Source organism: Lathamus discolor, chromosome 6 (genome assembly GCF_037157495.1).
Source record: "Lathamus discolor isolate bLatDis1 chromosome 6, bLatDis1.hap1, whole genome shotgun sequence".
Taxonomy (NCBI): Eukaryota; Metazoa; Chordata; class Aves; order Psittaciformes; family Psittacidae; genus Lathamus; species Lathamus discolor.
The window spans coordinates 18,958,391-18,985,040 of record NC_088889.1 but is presented as its reverse complement, the minus strand read 5'-3'; the positions used below and the strand labels follow the sequence as shown (position 1 = coordinate 18,985,040).

Below are 26,650 nucleotides of genomic sequence, written 5' to 3'. Positions count from 1 at the left end.
ATCACTCTCTCCCAGGTCTCATTTGGCTGGTGAAAGAGGCCAGCTGCCTATTTATCTCTTCTCTCATGCATGCAGGTATCCCCAGAACTGTGTCATTTGGCCTCTGTCCATCTCATTCTGAGTTGTGACAAGCCTTTCCTCACCTGATACAGCTTAGTAAATATCCCAGCCATTTCATAGCAGAAAGGGGCATGTTTCAGGATATACACAAACTTGGTCAAGTCAGTCTTGAGTCATTCAGCATCTTCTGTGTCGAGGGGAATGGGAAAATGCAGTTCAGTATCTTTCTTTGTGAGAATACAGCCCAATTCCTGTCTGCAGGAATATGAGGTAGAAGATCCTCAAAGGAAAGAGAGGGGTCTTAGTTGCTTACTTTGGGTCTTATCATCAATTGGAATTGTCTTAGGAAAGTCTACATAAGTTGTCTTTTGTACTTTCTGGCTCAGTTCTCATTTGTTTGCCTGTCTATTACCTGTGACCCACATAGTGTTTTCCCCTGGTGTGTGGCATTTTTCTTTCATCAGAAGATGATGTTCCAAGTGCAACATCCTGCGTGAGTTCACCTGTGCTTATTTCATTTAACGTGAAGGTATTGTGTGGAATAAAATTCAAGTAATGAAAAAGTGAGATTTGTACAAATTTCCAATATCATCTTCTGACAGAGAAATTTTTAAGCACAAAAATGACTGGGCTGTGAAGAATACTGCCTGTCAAAATGCTTGCTGGTAAAAGCACCCCAGTTGCTATGCTGTGCTTCAGAATTTTACAGCGCCTTGACTGAAAGAAAGTATGAAAAATGGTAAAACCTGCATACTTGTGTACTGGATGCCATTTTGTAAGGATGGTTTGCAAGTTGCATACTCCAGCACCCTGACACTGTAAGCAATTTGTGATGCTGCCATATTCCCTGACATACGTGCATGCTCTGACTCTGCTGCAACTGCATTTTCGGATCATTCCCTAGTCCATGCCCCTGGGTTTCTGTAGGAAGGAAACCTGGGCATATATGTGGAAAGACTCTGGCCTGGTCCCCAATTTGTAAAGTCAGCACCCCAGACCCCAGCATATGCCACTAAGGTCCCCCATTCCTTGCCTTCCATGCAGCTCTTTCTTGCATGCTATGATTACAGGTCCAGTGCTAAATGCTGGTACTTAAAAATATGGAAGAGGTTTTGTGTATATTGATGGAGAATATAGTGGGATGTTTCATGAAGAGAAAAGAGCTCAATAATAGCAGTTTCTGCATTCAAGCCCATTACTTTGAAAAGCAATGCTAATATGTGTGATAGTAATGAGTAATATAGCTCATTGACTCAAGGCAAACATGCCATGGTGACTCACAGGTTTTGGAGATTAGATGATAAGAACTACTAGGCTGGATTAATTTTGTTTCTTTTTGTATTTGTGGGTTTTGTTGGGTTTTTGGTTTTTTTTGACAGACTGCAATTTTCCTGAATTTATTCTTTGTTCAGAATGATTTGACAAGTGGCATCCATGAAATCTGTTTGGCTGGTGGTGTGTTCAAGCTGTTCATGAGGACTTGTGCAGTGTGTGAAATTAAAGCTGTTTTGTTTAGATTGTCATGAGCATGTCCTTTGGCTGGATGAAGAGTCCTCTCAGAAACAGGGTGTGGATGTACAGAAATTAAATTCCCCTTTGTGAACTGTATTTTCATCAATCATTTAACAAAATTTTGCTTTTACAGTGGCTATTCTTGATGGTAAGATGGTTTACTAAAGGGTCTGGAATAACTATACAAACTGGGTGAAAAACACTGTCATTATTAATTGTGTTTAAATGTAAAAATATATTGGTTGAACATGGTTTTCTGTGCTTGCTTTCTTCTAACTACCACCTCCCATGGACCTAAACAAGGGAAGTTATCCCACAAGCAGAAAGCTTTTTTTTATATATTTCTGAGGTGGTTGGATTTCAGTAGCAAAAGGTATTTATTCTGTATTTTAAGGCCCCATCTGAAGAATGGGCCTTCCAACTATGTAACTATTAAGGAGTGGTAAAACCAGGAGCCTTTTCCTTTCTCAAAACTTATGAAATAACCAAACCATATTGTCAAAACTTTGATTAGGAAAGTGCTTTATTGTGACTAACCCCAAACTTTTGCACTCATGTATCAACAACCAAAGACTGAAAATGCTTTGATCAAGCATTTGGACTGGTGACATAATAAAACCAATTCAGAGTTTCCAGAGTGTACTGGGTTCAGTAGTAGCAGTCATTTTTCTCAGTCTTAGTAGCTGGTGCAGTGCTGGGGTTTTGACTTTCAGCCTGGGAACAGCTCTGATAACACCAATGTTTTTAGTTGTTGCTAAGTAATGTTTACTCCGACCAAAGACTTTTTAAGTCTCATGCTCTGCCAGGGAGGAGGGGCACAAGAAGCCGGGAAGAAGCAGAGACAGGACACCTGACCCAAACTAGCCAAAGAGGTATTCCATACCACAGCACGTCATGCCCAGTATATAAACTGGGGGCAGTTACCTGGAAGGGCTAGATCACTGCTCGGTCGAGCTGGGCATTGGTTGGATGGTGGTGAGCGGTTTTATTCTCTCTCCTAGTTATTTCCCTTATAATTATTATTATTGGTGAAGTTAGAGCTTTCCTTCTCCTAGGATGGTTGCCTGAAGGCTAGTGAGCAGGCTGATTGATTATGGCTTGGCTTCGCGAACAAAGACCCGGGAAGGGCTTCACCCACACCCACCACAAGCATGATGATGGAGCTCATCTAGCCTTGTAAGGCCGTCCATCTAAGAGAAGGAAACTCTAACCAAACCTACGACCTGAGGACTTTGCTGTCACCATCCAAGCTTGCTAGGCCCTGGCAGATAAACCTCAGGTGTAAAGGATGGGGCCAGTTCAGCGCACGCTGTGCCTCACCTAAAAAATCCACTGGGCAGGCCCAGAGGGTTTACCCACACTTGCAAAGCCCTGTAGCAACAGGCGAGGGATGAAACGGTGGGTGGTAAGGTGCACTGGAAGCTGCAGACCCAACCTTGCATGCAGGCGGTTCAGGACATTGGTTGCTCAAGGTTGACCCAGGAGATGACAGTCTTGTTCAGCAACATCCTGAATGACCAAGCAGCCTTTTTTTCCAGCCGGATTTTCCTGTCCCACATTGCCCTTTTAGTCCTCATCATGCTTGTAGTAAGCGTGGGTAAAGCCCTTCCCAAATCTTCATTCGCGAAGCCAAGCCATCATCATCATCATTATTATTGGTGGTAGCAGCAGTGATTTGTGTTATACCTTAGTTACTGGACTGTTCTTATCTCAACCCATGGGAGTTACATTCTTTCGATTCTCCTCCCCATCCCTCCAGGAGCAGGGGGAGGAAGCAGGGGGGAAGTGAGCAATCATCTGTGTGGTTCTGAGTTACTGGCTGGGCTTAAACCACAACACAGAGTAAGGAAATGCAAGCCAGGCTGAAAACTTCCATACAGTCCTACCAACAACACAACCCCCCGCTTGCATTTACCTTGCTGCTGTAAGAGACCCACTGCACCATGGTTGGAGGCATTCATCCATCTTATCTAACCAAAACACAGATACATGAAGTACAAGGATTTGAACTAGGTCATTGCTTGTAATTTCCTCAGCGCATCGCAGAACTCACATCACTGCTTCTGTTGAGGAGTTCCTGTTGATGCTGATGTCAGCAGGAGCATCACTCCTTCCTTTACCCTTCTGCAAGGACTCTGAGCATCACAGTGGCCATGGCAGCCATCCTGCTCTTCTAGCTCCTGCCTTTAACATGTTGGTCTTCTCTCTCCAGCTATCGACCTGTTGTACTGGCGTGACATCAAGCAGACAGGGATCGTCTTTGGCAGCCTCCTGCTGCTGCTCTTCTCCCTGACCCAGTTCAGCGTCGTCAGCGTTGTGGCCTATCTGGCCCTTGCCGGCCTCTCAGCCACCATTAGCTTCAGAATCTACAAGTCGGTCCTACAGGCTGTGCAGAAGACGGATGAGGGCCACCCCTTCAAGTGAGTGCTTTGAAGTTGTGGCCAGGGGCCACTTACCTTGCGAAGGATCGATTCCCACTGGCAATTCAAGTTTCTTTACCTGTTGTTTTTATAATGGATAAAATTCTTTTCCTAATGAAAATAGGGAAAATATTTGTTTCTGTTGTCCAGTGTCTCAACAGCTGTTAAGGCTGTATTGGCTCAGATCCTGGGGGAAAAACAAACAATACAAAACCCGTTGTCCTCTGAGACATGGGAATTCTTTTTTTTTTTTTTTTTTTGAGATTCAAAAGATCCGTAAAACAAAACATAGAAAAATAGTTTAATTACAGCTAATGATAATACAGTATCTCTTCAAGCAGGAGTATATTGGGCATAGAGGGAAACTATTTTTATCTTTTCTCCAGCACTGCTTGGGTGTGATGTGGCAATCCATTACCCTCGGTGGTGGTCTTGGTGCCAGTGTCAATGCCCTCCCCACGCTCTGCAGGGTCTGGGTGGTTTGCTCCAGGAAAGCACCAATGCTTTCTCCTCTCCTCTTGCTAAACCAGGTCATGGAACTGGTTTTAAAAAAAGTCTTGTTGGGGTGCTGGTCCTTCTATTTCACTTGGGTCAGTTCTGAGATGCAACTCACAACATGGGCATAGCTCAGAGGGAGGTACAGGGCAGGGAGAAGATGGAGGAGATAGAAGGTGCGTTACTACCGAAGGTGATACATGTCCAGACAGCAGCTTTTGTTCCTCCAAAGGCTGCCACAGCAGTGTTGCACAGAACTTTGTGGGGAACCTCTATCCAGTGAGTATTTGCATCTCCCTTTGGGTGGATTAAAGAGCAATCCCCTTAAGACCAGGCTCTGTATGGGGAGAGGGCAAGGCTGGAGGCAAACAGCCACAGTTCAGCCCGCAATTGCCCAGTCAGGTAGGTCATGCAAGGTGAAGACAATGCGTGCTGGTGGCTCTGTGCCTACAGGAAAGGGGACATGTTGCTCCAGCATGAAAACGTGGTCTGGGGAGGAGGGAGTGATGGGGTAGACAGTCACAAGTGTGGATGACAGGTGAACCTGCCTGGGTTTGTAACTGGACCTGTGTTTCTGGCAGAGCCTACTTGGAGATGGAAATGAATCTTTCACAGGATCAGATTCAGAAATACACAGACTGTCTGCAGCTATATGTCAACAGCACAGTCAAAGAGCTGAGGAGACTGTTTCTCGTTCAGGACCTCGTGGATTCTTTAAAAGTAGGATTGCTTTAAACATTTTTAACCCTTCTCTAGAGGATCAGTCTACATTTCGAAGTTCTGCTTCTATGTTGACAGTGTTGTCATAAAATCTAGGTTTGTGTAGCTCCAAATATAAAAGTTGCTCTCCTTTTTGATTTCCAAGTTGCTTGCTTCCAGCAGTTTAGAGGTTTGGCAGTCTGCATCTGAACTTACTGATAGGCAGTACAGGAGTTATAAAAGGACCAGCTTAGCAACACTGCAGTTCTAGAAGCATCTCTGTGTTATGCTTTGTATTACTTTGCCACAAAATAGTGTGTTAATAGCTCTGTTAATCTGGATTTCCTCTAATGGTGGCATTTCCTGCTATGGGTCTTTTTTCCCTTCCTTCTGAAATAATTATTTATTTTCAGCCTTACACCCAAGTAGGTATTCTCCAGAGCAAAGGGGAGATCATGAAGAGAGGAGGCATAGGTTAGGCTCTAAAGATTTTTAGAAAAATGTACCCATCTCCCAGCCTCAAGAGTTTTCAGTCACTGGGTTCATCACTGTTGGGCTGTGACTAACCCGTATGGGATGATCCCTGCCATCATCAAAAATAGATGCAAAAATCTGCCTATGTCATGCTCAATGTGGAGTCCTAAATGTATTCAATTAAGCCCTAAACATACATGAAAGCTCAGCTAAGAGAGTGAGAAGCAGTGAACAGCAGAAAGGAGAATGGGGTTTATACACCCAGTAAAAGTACATAGTTTCTAATGTGTCTCCACTTAATTACTCCCATTACACATTGAAAAAGGCTAATGTACTGTTATGTTAGCTAGTTAAGGGAACTAATTTCTTCGGATGCTGACACTGGAGGTGATGTAATGATCCATCTTTAATTTAGTTTGCAGTACTAATGTGGCTGCTGACTTATGTGGGAGCCCTCTTCAATGGCCTGACTCTTCTGATAATGGGTAAAAGCAACATTTCTTTTAAAATCTATTTTTAACTTTAACTCCCTCGCGATTTCTACTTGGACAAAACAGCCAATCCTCAGTGTGCCTTCCTCACAGTTAAACCATCAACTTATTTTTCCCTTCCTGGTAAATCTACATTATTCCCATTACATTGTCCCTCGTGCTAGAACTAATTTGTGGTTTATGGTTTTGCAGCTACTAGAGCAATGGGAAATTCCATTTTTGGAAAGTTTGAGCAAAGTTTGCTTCTAACACAAAGATCCCTAGTGGATCAGCTGACCAAGTGGCATGATGTGTGTTTGTCACTGAAGTAGGTCTCTTCTCTGGAGGAATCTGATCGACAGGAATGTAACAGTGTGCTCTTTTTCTCCTCAGCTGTGGTGTCTATGTTTACGCTCCCTGTTGTATATGACAAGTACCAGGTAAGTCTGTCAGTTTGGCATAGTTCATGTGAATGGGTGGTTCCGCCTTCTTGATGCCTGATTGACTTGATCTCCCTTTGCTCTTTGCAGGCACAGATTGATCAGTACTTGGGACTTGTGCGGACCCACATAAACACTGTTGTGGCAAAGTGAGTTCAGCAGCAGGCTTGATCAGAAGTCTTGCTGTGAGGTCGCGGTACACTGGGGGTGGCTAAAAGCTGGGTGGTCCTGGGGACAACATGCCCGATGAATGATATCCTCCCCAGCTCCCAGGAAATAAGAGACCGTGGGAGGACAGACCCCTGAAGAAACAGGCCTTCCCAGCTGAGCACAGACAAAGGCAGAGCTGTGACCCTACATCCTTCTCACCTCTCCTGCCATTTGGGGGGGGTTGTGGACAGAGCAGCCCAACCAGAGACACGGGTCTATATTTTTACTTGGCCAAGACAAACAGGAAAGAATATGTTAACTCCCTTCCCCACTGACCACTCCAAGCCTGGGGTTTTGCATTCAGGGTCTCTGTCCTTTAGAGTTAATAATACCATTAACAAACAAAGTGGGAATTAAAATGCTGCTGTCACTGAAAGAAAATACCTGGGAGCTCCATGATCTTGAGTGTTTCAGACCCTCATGGAATAGAAAAAAGACCTGGCTGGAATTTTTGAAGCAGTCTGCTCTAGTTCCTAATGTGTTTCCTGTACCAAAACCTTTTCTGGAATCTCTAAGGGTGGGTGGGAATCTAAACACAGTTCTCAAAACTTGAGAATTACTGAAGCAGGGTGGCTGGTCTGGAAGGTGGATCCTGTACATCTCAGCAGCTTATATCCATAGATTTGCAGAAGTTGGCTAACTAACAGATAAACAATGGAAAGCTAAAAATAGAATCATAGAATCATAGAATGGTTTGGATTGGAAGAGACCTTAAAGCTCATCTAGTTGCAACCCTGCTGCCATGGACAGGGACACCTTCCACTGGACCAGATTGCTCAAAGCACCTTCCAACCTGGCTTTAAACACTTAAAAAATTGTGAGGTACAGAGAGCAAGTAACCTATGAGGAGATGCTGAGGAAACTGGGCTTTTTTAGCCCGGCAAGGAGGGAGCTAAGGTGTGATTTCATAGTAGCCTATAAGTACTTGATGGGGAGTTACAAAATGATAAAGCCAAACTCTTCTGAGTTCTGCAGATGTTGTAACAAGGAGCAATAACATAAATTCAACTTAGGAGGTTGATGTTGAACATTAGGAGAAACTTTTTCACTAGAGTTTAGGATAGGACCAGAGCAGGCTACGTAGGGAGGTGCCAGAACCTCCTTCCTTGGAGGTTTTCAAGATGCAGCAAGACAAAGCCATGGCAAATCTAATTTAGCATTAGCAATAGTCCTGCCTCATGTAGGAAGTTGATTCAAAGATTTCCAGGGATCCTTTCCAAGCAATATTTCTGTTATTCAGCAAAACCCTTAGCCTTGGGCAGTACTGAAAATTCTTTGCTGCATTCCTGACTTCCAATATAAAATAGACCATGGTAGAATAATGAAAGGAGGAGAATATCACTGAGCATATCCCATGATTACATGAACCACCCAAAACTGGGCTATTTACAAGTAGGGACCTGTCAGAGCACACAGATGGGGCATCACCTCTTTTTCTTACTAGACGATAGTCCACCTGTTGTGGCAACACACTGAATGCAAGCTAGAGATTACATCTGTATAAAACTCCAAATGGGGATCCACTGGAATGGAATAGCTGCCCCACCATATAATCCTCTTTTTTTTTTTTTCTTTTATTTCTAGGATTCAAGCTAAAATCCCAGGTGCTAAGAGAAAGGCAGAGTAAAGCAGACACCAAGAATTCATCGACTACAGTAGTGAATAATAGGGGAATCTGGAGTGAAACAGCTCTGTTCTTACACTTTACTGCAAATTTATTGTTCTTTTTTTTCTCCACACCATGATCTTAGAAATATAAAACTCAGAAGCAGTGCTTTTCCCCTGCTGCTTCTGCACTTAGAATATTTGCAATCACTTGTGTCAAGCACTAAAGTATAGTAAAGAGAAAAGTGTACTAGATGTGGTTTTTTGTGTTGCTTATAAAGTGCATGATGGTGAAAGCCGAAATAATATTGACCTTTTTATTTTATTTTTTTAGTGTTTTTCCTTCTTCTATTGGCATTGCTTCTATAACTTTTAATGTTACATGTGGCTAGGGGCTTTCCTGCTTAGCGCACTGATGCAATAGTTAAAATTGCTTCTACGTCACTGGGTTGCTGGTTGGATTCATCTTTATTAACTATATAGAATTGTAGACTGATGTTTTAGTGTTTTCCAGCACAAATAAACAGTAATCAGTACTTATGGTAATCAGTTTTGTATAACTCAAAAAAAAATGAGAACAAAACCCAGTACTTTTGTCGTAAAGGATTGACAGGCTGATTTACATGTATGGTAACTGGAAAGTTCCAGCATGTTAAATTTATTACAATTTGTATTACATACTCGGTAGTTCCTAATGGACTTAATTATGGACTCTGAATATTTGCACTTATGTACTTGATACCGAATGCAGAAATAAATGTTACTAAATGTAAAAAGTTCTCCGTCTTGTTGCCACTGGGGTTATCTTGACATTTGCAAACAAGACACATGCCATGAAAAATACACCTTTTCTCTCTCTCTTCCCCCTTGAGATCAGCACATACTTTGCCCTTACAAAATGGTGGAGTCCAACAAGATCATCTGTAGCACACATCTCACCCATCAGTTTCACATCTTGATGAGTATGGCAGTAAAAGAAGGATCTTAGTGCATAGTTGGGTATTTGTTTTGTTTGATGTTGGTGTTAGCAAATAGCAGGAACACAAATAATTGTCTCTTCCTCTGTGTGTTGTGCAAATCATAAACAACAGACTCTGCTAGGGGTCAGCACAACACAAAGGACTTTCCATTTTTCATATCATCATGTTCCTCTCTTATCCAAAGCTGGTTTTTTAAATCTGCTTTAAACTGTGGGACCAGTGCAGAATCTGGAGGCTGGGAACTGAAATAAACTTTTGTTGTTGTTCAAAGGTGAAGGTTTTCAAAAGTTGGCATTTGGTGTTTCAGAACCATTAGACAAAAGAAACAGCTGTCGAACATTATCTAAAGAGCTTCAAAACAAACAACTGCTTAAGTGCTGAATAATTTGCCCATTTGTTGAACATACCTGTTTATTTCTTTTATTAAGTTTTATACAAGTATAAACATCAAAACATTTTCAGCCATTTTCCTTTTTTTCTCCCACAAAGTTTTTATGTAGAAATTAATTTTTCTACAAAGAACCAGATTTTTAAATACTTAGACCAACTTTTTGAATTAAAGTCTTTCTTTAGGTTCATTCATTTAATGCACCTTTCTCTCAGTTACACATGGACATGATGAGATCTGTCCTAGGTCAGGCTGCAGTTCTGTTTGCGTATAAATGTACAAACCAAACAAACATAAGGGACTGGTAGAATCACTGATATGGGTCTGGGCCACTTAATTCTTGTGATGATCTTCAAATACCCTTATTTTCATTTAAGGCTTATATTTAAATATTTTTGTTTGTTCTTATTTAAAGATAATAGACTATCTTTTAAATGACACCTGCAGCCAGATACGAATACTTTTTCTCAATGAAAAACTGAACATTTCAAAGTGATATATATTGCCTTTGATCTAGTAGAATATGTTTGTTGTAGCATGTGTAGTTTGCAGCCAGGAGTTGCAATTCAAGATCTAACCCAAGCTTTAACTGCCCACAAGACTTGCATACCAGTGCATTCAAATGGCCAGAATATACCCTGTATCTCTGAGGAAGACAGCACAGCCTGTATGAGTGTCCTTGAGGATAAAGATTGACCTTCAGAATTCTTACTACTTACAAGATAAGTACATGGATCCAACACAATAATTTTGAAAATGAGCACATTTAATGTCCCATCCCACTGGTCCCATACATGTGTTCTTCCCTAGCACCACTGATTCAGTTATACCCAAGACCAGCCTTTGCTAGTTCAGCCTTGTGCAATGCCAAACCCTAAGCACAATGTAAAGGCTACATCTGTTGTATATTTGGAAATCAAACAAAATAAAACCTTCTGGCACAGTCCAAATATTCCAAGGAGCCTAAACCAACGGAGACCAAGAGCCCCATTCTTGTTTCCTCCAACATCACATTCTCTCAAAACCCACAGCCCTCCTCCTGGCCCTCAGCACCCTGACCGTACTCTGCACATGCACCTCTTGAAACCATACCTTTTACTTCTATCTTTTCTCACATCCTACTTTTCCAACCCAGCCCCCAAACTTCTTGCAGTCACCCTAACTTTCCACCCCTGAGCAGCTGGGGTGGGTTAATGTGGTGGGTGGAGCCAATCTGGAAGACCATGCTACAGTATATCAGAAATGGAGGAGTTTAGCCAGAGACTGGATTGCTTGTGCTGCCCATGGCCACTATCACCTTACTGGGATCACAGCAGTGCCTTCCATGACCTTTGAACATGGAAGCTCCCATAAGCCTTGTTTGCAAACCTCTACTGACTCAATATCCTAATGTCCTGCTTTACAACTTGCAACAGAGAGCCTGTGCATACAGGGAGTGAAAGCTTGTGATACCCTTAGTGTTCCTTGCTAAGTCTCATTCATAGAGCAATACTACGGGAAGTGATGACAGCTCCATATTTTGTTGCTTTCAAATAAGCGTGGGGAAAAAAAACTACACTGAAATCTACTTTTCAGAATATTTTAGTGTGATTCTAGTAGATGACTGAAGATACTTACCACAATACTGTACATTCATGGGCTAAGCTGTGGTCTGAGGTACACAGGCTGTAAAGTCCTTTTGTTTTTGATCTTCATTTCCATTCAGAATGAAGAGCAGCTGGAGACAAGCTTGAATAGTAAAAGTGGCAAACTTGTGCAGTGTTTACACAGCTTACACTGTATGGGGTGGGAGCATGAAACCATTCTTTTCTCTTCAAAATGTTCTTTGCTAGAGGAACCTGGACATTATACCACATCACTTGTGCTTCAGAAGTCACCTTGTTCTGGTTCAAAGATGGCTTAAAGAAAGTATGCAAGTGTATAGGTGTTTTGAAGACTACCCCTAACTAAGTTGTTCAGGTGGCTGGAATTAGGTGGGTGCTCAAGACTTTGAGCAGTGTCTCTCATCCTCTGTCTCTGGGTAGTTTGAGATGTTGATAACTCCATTTCTGGAGAGGAATCGGAGAAATTTCTGAGGTGGGTGTCTCAGCTGGGAGGCTTGTTTAGATGTAAGGACAGATCTGGACCAGGCCTTTCCAGGTTGGGAATGTGCTGGCTAATGTAAAGAAGACAGCTGTGTTTTGATCTGCTCAACATGGTTTTGCCTTTCCAGGAAGATAACAGGTCTACCTGCTAAGTTTACCTTTGAAATCCAGCCCAATTGACTGTGCTAATTTGAACTGAAACCAGTTTAACTCTGGCTTGGGGACATGAAGTAAAGAGTGGCATGCTCTTGGGAGAAGAAAAAATTGTTAGAGCACCTGCAAATGTGTCTTTTTTTATACTCCAGGGCTTTAAAGTGTCTTCTCCATGGTTTCACTTGTACCTTTCAGAAACTTTATGAGCTTGCTTCTAAATGGCTGCCTTTTAAGGAGATGCTTGATAGTTACTGGAGAGATCTGCCAGTGCTTTATGTAACGCCAGTGTCTGTCTCTCTACCCTGAAATGAATGCTCATTGGTAGACTGATGTGAAGGGTGAATACTGTAAAGTTTGGTTTAGGCTTTTCAGAATATTTGTGTTTTGTTCCATGTTTTGTGGTGCTTCAGCAGTATTCCACTCTTCCTCTAGCTTATGTACTTGCCTCAGAGCTATTACTAATCTCTTTTGTGCTTCCTCTGCTCTTTAATATTAAGCTGGTGAGAGCAGGATCATAAAACACACCAGTGTCAGGAAAGTCCTGGAACTGGGAGGAGATAAGAAAGATATAATATTCTGCAAGCAGCTAATCCAGTTAAAGAGAGTCTGTCTGCTTCCCCATAGCTTTTGCTATCTCCCTGCACACTTTCAGATGGCAGCTGGCTTCCATCCCTGTCCTGGTGGGTTACAAGTCAGTCAACTGTAAGCTTATCAACCTTTCCTTCTCCATATGGGCCCAGGGAAATGTGTGGCAAGCCCATGTGTTTGCCCAGTGCATCTTCAAAAACACCAAATGTGTTGTATTTCTTCCTGGCTTCTCTTAATATATTCTTTTCTCAGGCACAGAATTAAAAGATGATCCATCAGTGAACTTGCACGTGAGCTTCCTGGGATGCCAGGAATCAGCAGAGTGAGGCTGCTGGCACAAAGAAGCCTGGTAAGACTGGCTGGCACTTGCAGCCAATGCAGGATATACGGTGTTTAGATAAGGGTGAGATATGTCCACTGATAAAAGAGTCAATAGCTGCAGCACCTGAAAACAGAAGGTGGAATGGTCTCTATCAATTTCTTCCAGGTTTTGTTGTTGATCAGCACCTTTACAATAGAGAGTGGCAAAAGCTTACTCTCTGCCTTAGTAAGAGAAAGTGACAAAGTTACTACGAGTGGACTGTCCTCCACAGATGCCTATGGAAATGGGATTTGACTGTAAGTAGGTACATGAGCTTGACTTGCTTCTCTCTCTTACCTGAACTGCCCATTTCCTTGTCTTTGGTGTTTGCTTGGAAGTGAACCATCTGTTGGTGTTCTCCTCTGGTCAACGACTAATCGAACTTCAGGCTAGCAAGTCAGATGCCTACAGCTTGCCACTTCTACAACTCTACTTTCTTCTTTGTATGGGTAGCTGTTATTAGGAAGGATGAGCTCTGTGGAACCAGAAAGGACACCTGAGCCCCCTGAACATGTTACAAGCCCTGCTATCTTAGCCACCTCTGTGGTTTCCATAGAAAGAGTGCTAAACATACAAGTCTACCAAGTGTCTAATCAGGGGGCCAACACTGTGTGCAGGCAACATGTGTAAAGTTACATGGGCAGGCAGGCAGGTTGTTCTCACTTTCACTAGTGTTCTTACTTTCCCTTTCACTCCTGCTATGCCTCAGCCAAAATTCCGGGAGATGCTGAAGGGACCAGGACCAAAAGAAGAAGATGGGATATAGATGCAGAAGCAGTCTATCTAAGGAACCCAAAAGACAAAGTAGCCCTGTGCTGACATGTTTCATTGCTTTTCCCTCCTGTCTGCCCCTTAAGGAGCATGTAAGATTAATTTCTCATGTTCACTGAATATCAAAGTGATTCTGCCTCAAGGCTGCAATTTATGGTTCTCACGGCCCTTTTTGTTTAAGTTGAAAAGTAGTTCAGTCCAGTGAAGCTAATCGTCATTTACAGTACGGTCCCTCTGCATATAGTTCCCTTTATGAGGGAGCTTTAAAGAGGATATTGGTTACATTTTTGCTTCTTTTGTACAGGCTTCTAATTTAGTGATGTGAAGTATCTCAGACCAGTCCAAAAATATCTATAATGTTTTTTAGATCTGGGAAGAAAAAAAAAAAAAGATATGTAATATCCAGGTGGAGTGAATGGAACCGCAGGTGTCTTTACCCAAAATATTCTTTATTTACTAAGTTAGGCATGAGGCCTTAATGTAATTTCTCCTAGTTCCACAGATGCTTGGAGAAACCACTATCCACATGACTATTAGCCTGAGGCTGAGTGAAAAAGTATTACTTTTGGTGCAAGCTAAACATAATTACTGAGCTATTACCAGCAGAATGTCAGCTTGTCAGTTCTCAGCAAATTTGCAGCACTTAATTAGGGAGAGGTGGAGCTTAACCTTCTTAGAAGAGCTCATTTGAGGAAGCTCCTTTTATATTCCTCCTAGTTAGAAGTTTTGAAACCTTCCTCACCTCTCTCCCCTCTCAAAAGCTAGACGATTTAAAACTTTTTCAGCTGAAATACAGAGATGTGACAAACTATGGGGAGCAAAGCTATCAAAAAGTATACTCCAAGTTTTCGTGTCAGCTTAAAAAAACTAAAGGGGCATAAAATTCTGATACTACTGGTGTCACTTTTGAACACCAGCTGTTCAGAAATAAGCTTAAATTTTAATTCTAACATCAGGATATGACCAGGAATCTTTCTTCATCTCAAGTGTTTCAACACGCCTACTTTCTCAACAGCAATCACAAGTCTATGACTCACATACTATACCAATACTGCAAATTAAAAGAAAACGTTGTTCCTAATGCCATTCAGCCAAAGGTACTCCCACAGCTCTCCAGTCACAAGAGACTTGAGTAAGTCTGCCTTCTAGAGTGAAATGCTGTAGTCTCTGTTATGCAGGATGAACTATAGTATCGTAAGTTTTACAAAACCATCAGCAGCTGCTAGAGAGTTGTGTACCTTGAGTCTCTGATATGGTGCCATGAGAGAAATTACGAGTGAAGCAGATAAAACTCTGAAGTATAACAGAAGATTTTGAGGACACCTTCAGAAGCAGATGGTAATGGTAGCATTAAAAGGAGAGGTCAGTACTCAATTTTCCAAATATTAGCTGTATTTCAACTTTCCATACATAAAATAAAAATAAATAAAATATGCAGAGAATGCTACTGAACTTTGCCAAAGTTCTTTGGTGGTGAAATGGTGAAGTCTTCTGAGGAGACAGTGGGATGCCATATGAAAGGAACTGGATAATGTTAAAGCTTATGAAGAATAAAAATCAGATGATATTTTGCATCACAAATGCAGAGTTGTGTCCTGGATTGGTAACAGCAAATTCTCTTGTTGGCTAGAAGGTTGATGTTTATAAAAAAAATATTGATAAGAAAACCCTGGTCAAACACAGTATGACAGTGCTATCCAAGGGAATGTAGGTGCCATTACAGGAATGCAGTGCAGAAGAGTTTGGCTCTGTTACTTTAGCAAAATGAAGACTGGGAAGGGGGGATATAGCTGCTTTTTACATGTACGCTAGTGGTAAGCACCAGGAAAGTTAAAGGCTGTTTAATCTGGTCCTTAATTAAGCAACTTAATGATGACACGGGAAAAAAAATACATTCATGGTTTTGGCTTGGAAATTAAAGTTTATTATTGGTCAGAGAAATTAACACCAGCTCCTAAATAGGAGCTAGAAACAAGCATTGTGAATCTCAGTCGTTCACGGTGCAGGAAATAGATTACATACAATGCCAACTGCCTTGTTGATAAAATAAGCAGATGGCAGTTCCCCATGTGGCTCCTTGTTTTTCTTTTGTGCTGAAAGTGAATTTACAAGAGATGGTTGAAGGGAGCTATGCACATTTTTTTCCCACAGCATTTATTGCACTAGTGCATTAACCAGTAGAGAGTCTCCATGTTTATCTATCAGGAAGAGAATATTACAGATGCCCATCTGATATGGCCAAGTAGATCTACTGAAGGCAGAGAAGCTCTCTCCAGATTCTATGAGCTCAAAATTTGTCCTGTTCTCTTTGGGAAGAAAAAATTGCCCTTGTCATTTATTAATAACTGGTAATCTTTGTGATCCCAAGAATGTATTCCAGGCTCAGCAGAGACATCCAGGCACCACTGAGGCCATTGTTAGGCTTGTGTTGAAATTTTAAAGGTTTATCAATTCTTGCAAATACACATAGAGCTTCATGCCTCCTCTTGCTTCCTGGGAGTTAGCAAGGTGCTAAAAGAATGACTGGTCAATGAATCCTGTTCGCTGTGACATAATTTTGTATGCAGGGAAAAGGGTAGGTTAGATTCAGGTTGTGATGGATAGGTTAATAGAAATGAGTGCAAGCAAAACAGAAGGGTTTTTTTTTCCCGGCATAAGTAAATAGAGGAAGGAACTCTACTGGAATCCCCTTCATAGTTTTTTACTCTAATGAACTTGTCAAGAAGAAAATGATTTATGAAGGTTATAAATTTTCTTTCATGCTGAATATGCATTTGCTTTATCCATGTTCAGACTGTGAGTTGTAGTAAAGGAGAAGGAGGGAGCAGCTCCTCCTAGACAAAATTTCCCCTGCTTAATCAAATCTAATATCCTCGTAGTTTTTGTAAGCTAGTGCTGCACTGCCCAGCTACTCTCACCATAAGGCTGGGCAGGGATTTGACTTTCCCCAGTTGGTGATCAATGCAGTTGCTAAATTTATTTCAGGTGCAGGGCCGCAATAAATTCTTATAAGTTTGGAGCTAGAAATCAAAGTATTTATTAGCTTAAATGTCCTGCAGCAGTTGCAAAACCATCTGAGTTTATGACCTGTTCTTTGATCCTGTGTGCACTTTAGATGTTTGTACCATATTTACCACCCTCATCTTTGACAGGAGTTTGAAAGCAACATTTGCAGGTAACATCTTATTGGACTTGCATAAGTCAGGACAGGCAATTGAAAAGGCCTGTCCTAGGAGAGGAGAGGGGATCTTTTGTGTAAGAGCCACTAGAAATTTTCTGTTAACTGTTAAAGAGCTTGAAGTCCTTTGCAGCTCTGCAGAAGTGTTTTAAGTTCTAGTGAAGCCCTGTTTTGAAATATCTGCTGCAAAAATAAAGTTACAACAATGGGACCATAATATTAAAAAAACCTCAACAACAACAGCAACAACAACAATGAAACAAAAATCCCCACCAAAATAACAAAAAAAACACAAAACCAAAAAACCCCAGGAAGAATGGGTACATTTTCTACCTAGAAATGCTTAATTATTTGAAAAGGAAAAAAACTATATTTTTTTCTGAATTGTAATTTCCAGTAGAGGGGCTAATCTCACCAAGAGAATTGTGAACTTGCCCCCAGGACTTTGATGTTATAGAAATCAGTTTGTTTACCTGGCACAGAGGTGCCTGAATTTCAGCTGTGAACGAAACTGCCTGCACTCTGCAACTACTGAGTTCAGTGAGGCCTGACTCCTCTTTAAGACTTGGAAAGATTTTCAGGAAAACAGAGCCCTTTCCTTATTCCTAGCAGAGAGTTATCTTGTAGTTACTAAATTAGCTGTCATGCAATGAACAGATGACTATTTTAAGCCAGATATGTCTTCTACTAGTCCAGGTTGATGACCAGATCTTCTACTAGTCCAGGGATTAGTATGTTCACCCAGATAGTTGTATTCTGTCAATAGTGAAATGAAGACATAGATCTATCTATTATGAGGGATGACTAGAGATACTCTGCGTATTCAAACTGTAGAAGAGCATTACCACAGTCTACAAGGCAGTGGACACTGGTTGCCCTCATCTCCTACAAACACCAGGAGGAGGAGAGGACACACATCTTGCTTTTGATCAGGTCCTGTGCATGTACCCAACATACAGGATTAACAGCAGATCATTTAACACATGGCTGTTCTTGGCACAGTTCAATTTCCAAAGCAATTTCTCAAAGTGCTGGAGGTGAAGGATGGTGCCACCTTTGCTGATTGTCCTTTGCTGAGCCATAAATTGACACTGATAGTGAACGAGGAAGGCCTCTGGTAATAGCTTGGCAAGGTGGCAGCAGCCATAAATATGTAGGAAAGAAAGGGGACATCTCCTGACAAGCCTGTTATCTCCAGAGCAAAGTTGCAGCACTTTTTATTAGACATTTTTAGATAATAAAGAGGTGATATTATCCTGCTGATTATTTGTCTGTATGAGGATAGCTCACACAGAAATAATTGACAGTGCCACCTGATATCCCCTCATACAATCACTATTTTATCTTCAATTTTGAATAACGGATATTTGTTCTTAAAGCCCTTTTTTTACCGTGATAACTGTAAAATAGCTGACTGCATTAAAAAAGGTCTACAGAAAAGCTTCAAAATGCAGCTCAACAGCAGTCTGCAGGCTTGGAAAAGCAAATAAAGAATCCAAGCTTTACTACTAATATTTTAAAATCTTACATGTTTCGAAAGGTTGGTCTCCAAGGCCAGAAATGATCAAGTTCAATTGCTAGGACCTGTAAGTACTGTATGTGCTCTGTTTTGTGAGATGACTATTTCCTATGTTGCCCAAGACTCTTCTGGGTTTATTGTAATATTTTGATCTAATCTTGAAGCGGCGCATTAGCCATGACGGAGGAAAGCCTTGAACCAGAAACACAGAGGTTGCAACAAGGAAGAAAATTCTTGATCAACCAACCACTAGCCAAAACTGACTTCTTCTTTCTCTTTTTAACAGTTTGTCTTTCCTTGGAACAACTGCATTATGTGTGATAATGAGAGACCTTACAGCAATTAAAGGAATAGCAACCTGGCTGTTGTGCCCATGGATGTGATGTGCGGAAGGTGGTCAGGTTTTCTCCTGCCCAGGGCCTCTCTCAGATGCCTGCAGACATCGTGACCTCCTCATCAGCACTACTGGGAGGCTGGCCTGGGTGTGGGTTATTACACCCCCTCTGACCACTTGAGGTCTATCGGGGACAGTCCCAGTCTGATAAGCAGGAGGTCTGTCCCTCTGCCCTGGTAAGAGAGGATGGAGCATGACTCTGAGCCCTAGTGCCCTGGTTGCCTGGCAACAGCGAGGTCCGGCCACCTTGCTGAGGTCCGGCCTGGAAGCCATGCTGAGGCCTGCTCCACCCGCCACAGCGCTCTCTTCCTCTGCGGTGGTGCCGGCCGCCCTCAGCTGCCTGCAGAGCTTGGGTGGGTGTGCGCAGGGCTTGGGGGCTGCTGAGGTGCCTTCTGCCCCAGCACTGGGAGGGAGGGCTGGTCTCCCTGGGACAAAGTCCCTCCAGCACCGGGTTGGCAGAGGCAGGGAAAGATCCAAATCTTGTATTGTACACATATTTTCTCCTGTGGGAATGTATGGGGCCAGGGCTTAATAGGGAAGATGGTTATTATTTTACCTGACCAATTTTTGTCATTTTAAATATCTGTTTAAGAAAACATGGCTAATGTTATCCTCGTGGCTGCAGTGTCTGGGGGCTCTCTTTTCCTGTTTACCTGGTTTGCTGGAGTTAATGTAGAAGACACAAAATCTGAAGGGAAGAGTCACTGCAAATGTTTGATGGGGAAGGGCCATGTGAAAGCCATGTGTTTCTAAATGAGCTGACTGGCATGGTTATTAATGCATTTCCTCCTTGTCTCTTTGGTTTTGCTATCACATATGGGGCCATCTGGTTCCTCTGTGGGACTCCCAAGACTTTCTGGCAAGCAATATGTGAAGATGTCTAGGCTTTTTCCTCTTCAAGCCTTTCTACTACATCTTATTTCTAGAAACGCTGCTTAAAAAAGTTTTTGTGGACCGTCTCTACCTGTAACACAAACCTTCTCACTATCACCAGTGCTGGCACTGCAGCACAACGTTGAAAAAGGTCCTGTTTCATCTACAAGTCTGGTGTCGCATAAAGAAAGCAAATGCAGTTTGCATGGTGCTTCAGGAGTTGTGACAGGTGGTGCGAGACAGATGCTTGAGGTCCCCTCGGCCTCTGAGGTGAGCATGTGGCATGGCATCTGAAAGCAGAAAGAAATCTAAAATATGTTCGAAGCACAAATTCATCCCCCTCAGGTCCTGAGAGGTTACAAGCCCTTGAATTGTCTTGAATGTTATTTTTTTTCCTGTGTCGTACCAGACAAGAACCTGCTTATGGAGCTGTTGGGGTTTCTCAGAAGATAAATGTGACCTATAGGACCACATTTATCACGGTGTCTCTTGTAAGAAATATAGCCTGCTTTCAGGGTAGTTGGATGGATTACAGAAGTGCAAAACTGGAACAATTCAGCAATCAGAACTTGTTGTGAAGGAGATCAAGTAACGACTAAAACCGGAATAAATTTGCTTTAGAAGGAAAGATTAATCATCATGCAAGAGAAGGATCACTTCAAATGTAAGCAAAGAAGTTGCACTATGAGTAATGAAGTTAGCCAGACAAAAAAGCACCAAATAAACCAAGTGCCAATAGATGCATTTCTAATGGATTTTATATGGCTCTAAAATACTCCTCTTTGAGAGCTAGGGACAGACACATGTATTACGGCTGAGCAGTCCCTAGGGATGGATTCCATGCTGGTGGACACTGCCTCTGGTAATCATTTCACATTTTCCAATTTCAGAACATTTGAAACTTTCCATCGCTGTCAAATCTGTTTAATGGAAAGATATTCTTGTCTAACAAAACTGGTCTAGTATAGATAGTGAGGACTGGCCATAGTTTATGGTTATAGACGTATATCACAAAATACTCACTTCAGGAGGCCTCAGCTGTCAGACTAAGGACTGTATGGAACTAAAGCCTGAGCTCTCCTGTTACCTCTGAGATTGGTTGCAGGGCATTATCTCAACAGCTTGGTTTCAAAGGCTGTACAAATATAATGTCCCTCAAAGAACTTATAACCTAGAGGTCACAAAAAGGCGTACACAAATGAGACAAATGGTTTGGGGTGACATAAGCTGTAGTATGAGATTTAAGATGATGTGGAAACACTTCAGCAGTAAATGTCTGTGGTCTTGGTACTCTGCCCTCCTGGCCACTGTAAGGTTGCAGTTCATCCCAAAAGAGCCAGTGGGGTTGAGGAAGGATTTCAGGTGGGACAAAGCAGAGACTATAGGTTTTGAGAATGTGGTATGCAAGTAGTGCTCTGCTGTGCTGGGAGAAGAAACTGGTGCTGTTCTGCGGCCGGAAGTTTGTGCTGAGAGGCACTGAATGAGAGACGGCAGGAGGGATGAAAAATGGATAGCTGACAATTGTTTGCATATCACCTTGATTTTTATACCACTTTGAAAAGGTTTAAAGGTTTGATTAGAAGAGTTTTGGCAGTGAAGAGGGTGAGACAAAAGGCTGGCTGAATTTTGTAGCAGCATGTAGGGAAAAATGCCAAGACTTTTCAGAGGCCTTTTTTAATTTTTTTAAAATAAAAACTCTGTATTTGGGAAACCGATATTTCAGTACTTCACTGATGTTAGTTCACATCTGGCATTTAGTTTTGGTTTAATAAGAGGCATAGAAAGGAATTGAAAATGTCTGAATATTTTATCTCAACTTTTTTCTAAAGAAGATATTTCATCTAAGAAATACAGGTTTTGAGAGAGCAGGTGCAAAAGAGGAGAGAAAATTGAACAGATAAAAAGAAATCAAGAGCTGGTCTGGAAGAGAGAAGATCTCAAGGACTGAAAAAAAGTCTTCACAAGCTTATATTAAATATTAATACTGATTTATGCCCAAGATGCCTTAAATTTTATTGTTTCTGAAGAAAATAGCTCATAGTTCTGTTGATGCTAAGGTGGTAACAAGACTGTGGTTTCAGACTGCTATCATTAGAAATAATTGTCTAGAATTATTACTAATTTGTGAAGCTTGGGCTAATTCTGCTCTTATGCCACCCACTCTGCTGCTTGCCACATACATAGGCTTGTTTTCTGCCAGCTCTCCTGCTGATAGTTCACAGAAAGTTACATACTGGTAGGAGCTCATCATCAGGCCTGAAAACGGGCAGGTAGGGCAGAAATAGAGGCTACGCCCGGCCTTTCTTCCCAGCAAATCCAGATAAAGATCCTAGTGAAATGGGTCAGCTGCTAGTTTGCAAACAAGTTAGCATGTCAAATTAAAATGAGAGCTGGCTGAGTGCCTTGTCTTCACTACAAATTCACTTATGCCTGGATTTACAAATTTTCTTTTCCCCCCTTTCCATGATGATTTAGTCTCTGTTACAAAATCACTATATAAAAGATTTCATGCCACTGTAACAGGTACAATAATCTTTTGGATGAATTCAAATCCTTGCAATTATTCTTCGAGCTCAAGATAAATCTAATAATAAAAAGAGTAGCTTCTGGAATAATGTAAATCTCACTTCAGGCTTTGATGAATCCAGATTAGTATTTTTGGTTGGAAAGAGACATACTGAAGCCATGACTGCTTGGAAAAATTCTAAAGATTAGCTACACCCTGCTTAAAGGGAAATTGTTTTGATCCACAGCTTTTACTTCAGCTTAATAACCTCTGTAAACTTCTCTGATTTACTTTTTTAAAAGATTAATACTGCAGATAAGAATTTGGAAGTATTTTGTGACTGAAAATTTCACCAGGTCCTGTGGACTTCATATGCCACTTTTGCATCTGCTTTTTCTATGCATCAGGAGGAGGAGGAGTGTGAAAGATGCTGACCTACTTTAGAACAAGGGAAAACAGATTTAGCAAATAATTAGAAAATAACTCCTTCTCTTTCAGAATAATTCTTGCAGAACAATAGAGCAATATTTGAAGATGTAAAACTACATTTCATTATATTTTTCATTTAGAAAAACTCTTGGAAAATGAAGATATTTCATTCAGTGAGGAAATTGTGCAGTGTCTTGAAGATACTATTGCTGCTATTAAGAAATTGGTAAGAAAGATCTAGTATTTAGTTTCCAATACATGGGAAAGGGTTAGTCGATAACCATGAAATTACTCTTTTACACTATTAGCAGTGTTCTCTTGTGTGAGTTATAGTCTACCTTTAAGACAGAGACAGGCAGTTTGGAGTGAAGTTGGTGGGTGCTTGCATGCACTTTGCTACCTGCAGAAGTTTGGCTATGGTGAAACAAGCTCACCTGACTAGTTTAGATACACATTTGATCCAAGCTTTAGCTCACCTGCTGGTGTTTTGATGTGGGAGCAGTAGATGCTATTTACACTAGGGGTTAGTGACATTTTAGGCATGTTCGGACTTCTGTTGAAGTAAAAAGAGGAAGGCTCTTATGTCTAGCAGATTAAACTGGGACTTAGGTTGAAGTTTTGTTCCCAGGTTTATTGTGTGTCTTCATAGTTTGTGTAAGAAGTATAATCTCTGAGACTACAGTGACTTAGTAGGAACATCACAAAAATCACTTGAAGGCAAAGGCCTACTCATGCAGAGATTTTTACATCATAAGGGCTTTAATACCATCAGTACAAGGGAGAAAAATCATCCTTCTCTCAGGGCTGCTGTGAGGATACACCCACTAATATCAGCGCATTCAGCAGATGGTACAGACTTCAGCAAGCAGGTGGTTTGCCCTATGACTAGATGCAAAAGGATTTTTTTTTTTTTAACAATTTGTTTTTCCTTGAAACAATTGCATTATGTGTGATAATGAGAGACATTACAGCAATTATGAGCTGAGGATGGCTGTTCATAGGTAGCTAACTTTTGCTGTAAGATTTCTGGAGCCATGAAAGCCAGAATTGCTTCAAAGACTACTTTTTGTGAAACTTTACTTTCTCTTTCAGGAGGTCTCTAGATCATCTATTTCAGGCCATCTCTGCATTAGTCTGTCAGCTGAGTGGCGTATGTAGTGATCTGAAATCATAAAGTTGTTTTCTTTTTCACTGTTTCAGCTAATTGAGGGTGTAACTCATATGAAATTAAAACCTTCTACACATTTATTTTACACCTCTAAATGTTTTGTCTTCTCAAGGAAATAAGAGTAATTTATATGCATGCATATAGAATTTGCTCTAGAGACAGTAAAATTCAAGAGTATATTTTCTTCTCACAGTGTCTCAGCTGGTGATTGCAACTGCTGGCAAAACCAAAGGAGAAAGATAGGAGTGGTTTTATGCATAAGTTGTGATGCCAAAGTCAACATCCACTTAAGAACTGATTTCTTTGCCCAGACGTCTGGGGCTTCAACCCACCTACAATTCTCAGTCTTACAATTCAGTTGTTGGAGGGCTTCTCCCACAGTCAGTTCAGTCTGTTTTCTCTTGCTCTGCCTTCACTCTAAAAGTGCCCCTTCTCATACTATTAACCATGAACCAGATAATGACTTTCTAGCATGTCTCAGGGCCAGTTACAGTCTCCCTTCTTCAGCATAGCTTCAGGACATAGGGAAATGAAGCTCTCTGTTGCTTAAATAACACCTTTCATGCACAGTAGCAGAAGCTGACAGTTGAGACCTTCCTGCCAGCACAGCTTTTGTAGCAGAGATGTAGGTAACAGACTCCTCAAGATTGTTACTGGTCAGAAGCCAACAGTTACTGGAGATACGTAGATTCGTTCAGCTACCTGTAGAACAAATTAATTGTTATTTCAAAGAGTGAAAGAAAAGAGAAAAGAGAGCAAGTAGGAGGAATGGGAATGATATAGCCAGGCATGGAAAATAGCCAGTATCAACTAACTAAAAAAACAAAAAAAAAAAAAAAAAGGAAAGAAAGAATGGTTTCGTAAGGAGAAAGTGCCTTTTCATCTGTTGTATTACTGGGTTCTCACTAGTGGATTTTTTAATCGGCAGGAAGAAATTCAAAGACATACCCTTGAATGCCTAGAAGAGGAGACTATAAAAAACAGCAATCTTCGCTTCAGAATACAGAATTTTTCAGGAGAGAATATTAAAGAGATGACAGGTAGTATTGACTTGAACAGCTCTGAAAACCTCCTCCCAAGAGAACTGAATTTTCTATGAGTTTAAATAATTTGAAGTATTCTGTAAAATAAATCTTACTGCTACAGGTAAATCACTTTCTATAAGAACTTATTAATGGAAGAAGGTAGGTGTTTGCTGATGTTTGGCACTGTGAGGGACTATTCTCTCACGTAAGTGTATAAATTAGAGATACCTGCACTGGAGACCGTGCACAAGCACTGCAGGAATGACTGGAGAAGTGCAGCATTCAGTTTGGATCCCAGCCATGCCACAGCCTTTCTCTGATCCTTGAGTGCTCTGCGCTGCGAGTTGCCTTGCTCTGTATCAGGGATAATAATGCTTATCTGATGTGACATCACTTTTGGGTGGGATTCATTTTGCCAAATGCTTATCAACTGTCTCTTGTAGACAGTGAAGAGAAAGAGGCATTTCTAGGCATAGAATCATAGAATAGTTTGGGTTGGAAGGGATTTTCAAAGGTCATCTAGTCCAACCCTCTTTCAACGAGCAGGGGCATCTGCTACATCAGGTTACTCAGAGCCACATCCAGACTGGCCTTGAATGTTTCCAGGGACAGTGCATCCAGCACCAATCTGGGCAACCTCCTCCAGCATTTCACCACCTTCACTGTAAAAAATTTCTTCTTCATGCCTGGTTCATCTCACTCCAGAATAAATGTCCAAGTCAGAAGGATCATGGGCTGGAACTGCCTCTTTCTCTCCACTGAAGGGAGGCTAAAGCCTTAGGTCAAATGTAGGCATCTGGATGAAAACAAACTTTGAGCTCTATTTCTCTTTTTTTTTTTTTTTTTTTCTCAGATATGGCTTTACTTTTAAGATGACCAAGGCGTATTCTGCTGTCACCCCTCTATTTGCACTGTAGTCGTAAAGCAAAGCAGTCAGTTGATCTAGATGAATGTTTGGGTTTCTTCTTTTTTGTGAGAAGCAAGGGAGTGTTTTATCTAGCTAACCATGAGTCTGCATGATTGTTAGTGGTGGCACAGGAGAAAGGATGGCAGGGTCACCAGGGGGAGTAGGACTACTCCTTTTAGAGTATGATGGAGTTTGATCAGCTTTAGGTTCATCATGAAACAGCAAACAGAACTTCCTCTTCCCCTCCCCCATCTCCTTTCAGTTTCTTTTCTTTTTTCCCCCAGATATATTCTATGTTTGTTGATTACTTTCTTGTAGCCTATTTCCTCCCTCACCTTCTCTTTGCCTGCAGCACGTGGTTGCTGTGCAGTTAGTCAGTTGTTTATACTAGCTACTCCCATTCTGCGCTGCCTAAGTTTGTCTGCATGGGTGGATGCACACTAGTGTGACTCTTCACTCAGCAGCTGAAAAGATGCTGTGGTACAACACCCATGCACAGAAGAACATTATCCACAGGGCCTCTTCATGCAGGCTCTTCACTTTCACACAGCGGTGGCTCTTCTGGGAGAAATGCTATTCAATTTCAAGCCAGGTGATCCTGATTCTTATCCCTGGCTGCCTGAGCTGGTTATGCAGAAGATCACTGGGGGGGAAAAGAGTAATTTTTATCAGTTCACTATATGTCTAGGAAATTTCTTAGACATATAGTATGAAAAAGAGCAATTGTTCCGTGCAAATGCAGCAGGCTGCTTCTTGTTGGTAAATGCAGTTGACTCAGGGAAAATGTGATAAGATGAAAATATCAAAATAAAGTATGCAACCTCAGGGATATTAGTGTCTTAGAATCACAGCTGTCCCTTTCCAGGTGACAGTACTAATAGCAGTGAATTAAAGATTATGGATCAATCACTTAATGCACTATCTTATATATATCTTCTGTA

At 41.4% G+C, this 26,650-nt stretch overlaps 1 protein-coding gene across 2 annotated transcripts in view; it reads left to right on the top strand.

The window, feature by feature from the left end:
* The window catches only part of RTN1 (reticulon 1), a 124,845-nt gene extending 115,712 nt beyond the window's left edge, over positions 1–9,133 (top strand). For both annotated transcript variants that reach the window (XM_065685522.1, XM_065685523.1), the window contains 6 exons: positions 3,785–3,992; positions 5,069–5,207; positions 6,076–6,145; positions 6,524–6,570; positions 6,661–6,719; positions 8,365–9,133. In XM_065685522.1, coding sequence (XP_065541594.1) covers positions 3,785–3,992; positions 5,069–5,207; positions 6,076–6,145; positions 6,524–6,570; positions 6,661–6,719; positions 8,365–8,407 — 566 coding nt within the window. In that variant the 3' untranslated portion in view covers positions 8,408–9,133. The remainder of the gene's footprint in view (positions 1–3,784; positions 3,993–5,068; positions 5,208–6,075; positions 6,146–6,523; positions 6,571–6,660; positions 6,720–8,364) is intronic.
* The last annotated feature ends 17,517 nt before the right edge of the window (positions 9,134–26,650 follow it).